General features: G+C 38.4%; 1 protein-coding gene across 2 annotated transcripts in view; it reads right to left on the reverse strand.

The window, feature by feature from the left end:
* Positions 1 to 6,612, reverse strand: part of Plxdc2 (plexin domain containing 2) — a 407,901-nt gene that overhangs the window by 206,387 nt on the left and 194,902 nt on the right. For both annotated transcript variants that reach the window (XM_033759775.1, XM_019205160.2), the window contains exon 3: positions 4,986 to 5,132. In XM_033759775.1, coding sequence (XP_033615666.1) covers positions 4,986 to 5,132 — 147 coding nt within the window. The remainder of the gene's footprint in view (positions 1 to 4,985; positions 5,133 to 6,612) is intronic.

Raw genomic sequence — 6,612 nt, forward strand, 5'->3', positions numbered from 1 at the left:
TAAATACCAAATAGTTTCCCTGGTGTGAATATTCTGCAACAATGCATAAGATTCTAATAAGATTACTGACATTTAGAAATGGGAGGAAAGGAGCTAAAGGTGTAGGGAAGGTGTGATACGTAGGGGAAGAACAAAAAGGGAAAAGAAAAAAATGTGAGAGAATGAAAAGATGAAAATAAAGTGTTTGTAGATGGGGAGGGGAGGAGGGGGTGAAGGGAGGGCAGAGGTAAGGGGAAAAAAATGAGAATCAAGACTTGCCATGTAGAGGTACATGATCCCAACAATGAATGTAACTGTACTGTATCCCTAAATGTATCAAATCTAGTTTTATATTAAAAAAAAAAACTACCACCAACAAAACCCACAAAAACCTGCTACCTGTTACATCAGTTTAGCAAGAAATCTGCACCCCCAGTGCCTCAATCCTTTAATATCTGACTGGGTTTCCAGGAAGTGTGTGACCACCCAGGTCTTCCTGCAGCAAGAATCCTATTACGTCAGTTCAGCCTGAATTTCCTTTCCTCCCCATCCTTCCTGTTGGTATTTGGCTATACACTGGCTCCTTGGCTAAAAAATGCCAATGTGCCCATTCAGAATTGAGCCCACTTCTATATTAAGTTCTCTTCCCCCTACTGGGACAACTGGAATAAAATCTGCTTTTACCACTTTAATGATTGTCAGTCTCTGGTTTTTCTTTGATATACAGTTTTTATGGTAAGAATTAGGGACTTCAAATAACAGGGTTGTAAAAAAAAAATCTCATTTTTGTTTAGTTTAGTTATCAGTACATGTTTATAGTATATAATGTTTAATTCCTTGTGGGAAGCTGAAACATGCACAAAATACATTTTTTTCATCCCTTTTTTCCTTTCTTGGTCCTCCCTCTATCCCTTGATCCCTCTCCTATTTTTTTGTGGGGGTGGGAATACACATTTGCTGTACCTAATGTTTACATTCCTCAATTCTTTTAAGGTTTTCAGTGTCCTTTCATATTTTTTCAAAATGATTTCATTTTTATTCTCAAGTGAGCAATGAGGCAGAAGGGAAGCTAAGAGAGACATTTCTACACCTTTCTTCCAAGTTACAAAGTGGATCCGCAAAGGGGACAGAACCCAAGCAAGTAAGAGTGGGCAGCAAGGTCTTGGGATTTCTAATATTCGCCAACTCGGCCAAAGATATCTCCTGGGAGTCAGAATCAGAATGTCTTCTGTAGTTTCGGAGGACTTCATAACTCTGGCCATTTAAACAACATTTGTGCCCAGCAATAAGTTAAATAATATGAATAAAAAATACAGAAAAAAACTATCACAGAAATGTGGACTATGAAATGTCCACATAGAACAACAACAAAAAAAAGGTCTGGGCTGATTTCTAGGTTTATGGTCACAAACTGTTGGATTTGCAACCCGAGACCTATGTGACATTCAATAAAGGACAAAATACTCAAATAACTATAATTTTCATATAAAGTACCTTATTGCTTGCCGTATGGTAGCTTTCCACTTCCCTTTATTTAGGAAGCCATATATCTTGCTTCAATTTGTCAGCTACAACACTAGGTTTTAGCACCTGCTTTTTCTATCACAATGACTTGGGAAATGTTGCTTAAACAAGAGGGGGAATGGAGAGATGTAAAAGCACATGCAATCAGATCACAGGATGGATGAGTACAACATAAATACTAAGGGTTATGGTTTGGACTGTAAAAGAGGAGAGAAAGAGAGGTCAATATACTTTGGCAGGTCAGACACGGGAATGAAGCGACTTCTAAGTTCCACTCCACTTTGAAATGATCGGATCTTATTGGGGATGACAGAGTAGGAGAAAATTCGTCCTTGATTTCCACCTCTTCTCCTTTCTGCAGTAGTCATCTAAGATTCTAAGACACTGTCCAGACCACGTTTTCAGGTAGTTGTAGCAGAGGTGAGGTTTTTCTTCACAGAATCACGTACCCAGGTAAGATACTCTCCCGTCTCTTCCTGTCACCCGTTCTGAGGCAGCAGGAAAGCGGAGTGGGAAATTGAGTCTTCTGGGGAAGCGATCTGCTTACTTTCTCAATTTAACCTCCTTTTTTAACTCAGAGCAGGATTACTACCCGCCTCGGGTCTTTCAAGGCTGGGCCTTGCTTTGCTTCTTCTCATTTGTTGTTGGAATGCACACCCTTCAGCATGCAATTCTCATCCTTTGGTGAGGGGCAAGATGTAAGAAACTCACCTTTTCTCCCTCAGGGCTTACATTTAAATCATGTTCCCAGCCAAATTACTGTGGATCTCTGTATTGAGAATGATGTCTATTAGGACAGGAGCCAAGCTAATCAATACAGCGGAACCACATTTTCCATTTGCCAGTTTCCCTTGTGCTTACGCCTCTCGGTAACATCAAAAAAGAAGAGTAGCTGTGGGGTGGTGGATGTGGGGTGTGTGCGTGCCCAAGAGTACACACATGGGTGTTGTCAAGCCCTTCACCAGAGTACTGCTGTAGTCTTACAATCCCCTAATCTCTAACCACCTGATATGATTTTGAGGAAGGCGCAAGGAAATGGGTGGGAGAAGCCAGCAGGACGGAAGGGGTATGGAGGCCAACTAAGGAAATAACCAACTATGGATGACTCCGCACAGTTCAGAATGCTCAGGTCAAATTATACTTTTAAAAAAATGTAGTTTAAGGAAACCTAAAAAAATACTGTAGTATATACATTTGTGAATTTCAAGATAGGAGATGTATGTAAGTAAAGATGTTTAAGTGGCAGATTTTTCTGAAAAAAAAAAAATACTAGGCAGTATCATCAAGCCTGCTGTTAATACAGTGATGTCTGTGCCTGTGTGTGTGCATACGTATGCCTGAGTGCGCAGGCAGTGGGGTGTGTGTGTGTGTGTGTGTGTGTGTGTGTGTGTGTGTGGTGTTTCTGTTGGTAGTGACAACAAAGTAGATGGAGTATCTATTTCCACCTCTAAAAATCTAACCTAAATTCTCATGGAAAAGCACAAAACAATGGAAAGAATAGCTAAAGAGAGGGGGCTAACAATTACATGTATTTAAAACTCAATTCAGGTAGCATCACACACTTATGGCTGACGTTCAAGTCCTTCAATTTACATTTCCAGCTGCCTCAGGTGCTGGAAGCAACAGTGTCACTCTCACACTAACAATAAGAAAAAGTGGATCCTCTACAGCATCTTAATTCTTGTAAGTCTATCACACAGCTGAAGTCTCCAGACAATCAACTAAACCTTATTCCTATGAGAAAAACAGGCATGTTCAGGATACAGACACTGCTTCACCTTTGGGAGACAACAGAAAACACATGAGGATGGGTGGACAAGTGTGGGAGAAGAGATCAGCTAACAGTTTAATGGCTCAACATGACACATAATGGCTGACAGCAGCCATTACAGACTTGGAGCCTCCATGTGGAGACAGCCACACTCAAACTTCCATGAAGTGTATTTTATCCAAGTAGGCGCTGATATAATGGGAAGACTGTCAGGCACTATAAATTCCAGAGAGACATTGTCCTACTCTAACTTTCCTCATTTTCTCTTCTTTGGAAGATTAGCGGTAAATCCTTATAGTGACTCATTTCTCAATCTGTCAACTTGGCTGGAATTGCCTGGATGTGGAAAAAAAGAATGAGATGAAGGAGTTCAGTAAGAAGAAAAAGCTACTTTGTTTTCTTCTCAAAGACAGAAAAATATGTACTCTACACTCAAAATTCAAAGTCTCCTCATGGTGAACTGTCATTAATTATGTTTAACTGTCTCAAGTTTATACCCTAATAAAGGGACTTGTGTGTGTGTGTGTGTGTGTGTGTGAACAATGAAGGCACTGCCAATTTTTGTATATAAAACTTTTATCAAATTAATAATCAATGCTTCTCTAAATAATTTCAATCATGGACTCTCCTAGCCCTATCTTTGCATCAGTAACAACAACAGCATTGAGAGGTTAAGTCTGTTTTACTTTCCCTTTACGTCACACTGACTAGACAATGGCATGGCTTTACTGACAAGAGCATCACGGCCGTTACCCATACCAGGAAAAGTACATTTTAAAATGTTGAAGGTGGCATTTAACATCAAGTAAAGCCAGGCACGTTCTGAGATCAAGGTGTGATAAAGCGGAACACACACGTGGAGCACTGCTCGATCCTCTAGGGCAATAGACGAGGGTGCAGGGAGGGTCTCTGACGTTTCCCAGACCGAACGCTCTCATGTGCAGTACCTGGATGTTACTAATGTCTAAACCATTAGTTTACTGTGCAGACTGAAAGAGCCAATTCCTTACACATTCAAACTGGCATGCAGGACAACATGTCAGTGACCTTACAGGGTTACGTGTGGTCAGTACAAACCTTCCCCTCATTGCCCTATGAGCGATGCTGAGACAATGTCTCAGACTAGCTCAATCACTTATTCAAGAAAACACAGCCACTAAGTAATGAAACAGGCTTAAAATATCAGTTTGGTACTTTGGTGTCTTTATGTCCATTTTTTGTTGTTGTTGTTGTTTTTTTTTTTTTTTTGTAATGGGGATCGAACTCGGGTCCTTGTGCTTGCAAAGCAGGCCATGGAACCACTGAGCTAAATTCCCGGCTACATTGAATATTTTTATGTAAGATCAGAATTTGGTCTACATATGTTATATGAATTACACATGTTTTTGGTGAAATCTGTTCCAAGCTCAAGAGCGTTAATTCTACACCAAATGGGAGATAACAAAGAAAATAATTTGTAAAGCTGTTTCAAGGGTTACACAACTGAGAATAATCCAAGATGAAACTCTGTTTGAATCAAATATGTAACTCATCAGATAGAATAAGAAAATTGGTTCTATTAATGTGGTTTATCAGCACAATTCTCTAATTTTTAATGAATGATATGCAGTTATTAATGCACACTATAATTACAGAACTGAATATACTCCAGAACTGATCACACAGAAAGGATACGTGCCAATTCATGGAACAAAGTTTCCATAGCACTTACTGCAGCTTGCCGATGAGTATTGGACAATATTCCGTGAATCTTCACTTTGTCTTTCTCCATTTGGTCAATGTTCACCCACAAATCCCGGCTGGCAGTATCAGATGGACCATATATCCGAGATATGTAATAATTATGGTCTGTATCCTCCTGCAACAAGAGAGAACAATGCATATCAAGAACCGAGATTTTTTTCCTGAAGATTCCTTATTTTAAAAATCCTACTGAAACTAGAAGTGTTTGTGGACTTCAAAATAGCCAGGTAACTTGAGTCATCTATAAGAAAATAAAAAATAAAAAAATAGACGAACATAACAGACATAAAATTAGTAATCCTCAGCTGGGCCTGGTGGCACACACCTGTAAACCCAGCACTTTGGGAGGCTGAAACAGGAGAATCACAAATTCAAGCACAGCCTGGGGAAATTAGCAACCTAGTGAGACCCTGTCTCAAAAATCAATAAAAAGAGCTGAAGATGTAGCTCAATGTAAAAACTCTGGATTCAATCCCCAGTACCTCGAATGAATGAGTGAATGAAAGAATAAATAAACATTTTAAAATTAAAAATAAATAAATAAAAAGGACTAGGAATATACCACAGTGTGGAGGCTCTGAGTTCAATCCTCATTAAAGACAAGACAAGAAAGAAAAGAAAAGAGAAAAAGAAACTCAGTAATCTCCCTTACAAGAAACTGTGAAATATTTATAAGCAAATATATATTTTGTGCACACTGATTTTTCAGCCACAGTAATGTTAAAGATGTAATTTGTGCCCAAACAAAACATGTCTCATTTAGAAATATTTACTAAAAATTTGAGATACAATAACTACTGATGGATAACAAGCTCAAACTCCTCTTCTTTAAAAATAAATCAGGGACTGCTTTCAGTTAATGGCCCCAGAAATTCAGATAAGTCATCTCCATTGGTTTGGCTCATTAATTTCCACTGGTACGAAGCTGGGCATGGAGCTGCACATCTGTAGTCCTAGGACTCTGGGAAGCTGAGGCAGGAAGATCACAAGTTCAGTTCTAGCCTGTGTAACATTGTGACTTAGCAATATCCTGTCTCAAGATTAAACAAACAAACAAACAAAAAGGGCTGGAGATATAGCTCAGTGTAAAGACATTAGATTTAATTCCCAGTACTGCAAATACATACATACATACATACATAAATTCTGCCTTTATTTAATTCTCATTATTGGTGTCACTACGGTGTCTCAAAAATCTGCTATATATCATCTCCCTGCTACCCGCCGAGAGAAGACTGAAATGTCTTAAAGGGTAATTCTGTTGAGGACTATATAGATAAATCATACCGTTCTTGGCTAATTCTGATTGCAAAATTATTTTGACAATAAAATGCAATTGTGCTCATAATTTAAGGACTCACTAAATAGAATGCATTTGTAAGATAGTCAAGTACTTAAATGTGAAAAAAGTAGTTATGTGAATAGGCTTATGAATTGAGTAAAAAAGTTTAGGATGTGAACTTTTTTCTAAAGTATTTATCTAAGAGCCACTTAAATAAAATGCAAGTATTCTTGACATTCTATCAAAACAAGAATTCCATATATTTTATTCCAAAAATATTCATATATATATATATATGTATATAGACACACAA

The sequence above is a fragment of the Fukomys damarensis genome, unplaced genomic scaffold (assembly GCF_012274545.1).
Source record: "Fukomys damarensis isolate Sample0158 unplaced genomic scaffold, DMR_v1.0_HiC HiC_scaffold_37, whole genome shotgun sequence".
Classification (NCBI taxonomy): Eukaryota; Metazoa; Chordata; class Mammalia; order Rodentia; family Bathyergidae; genus Fukomys; species Fukomys damarensis.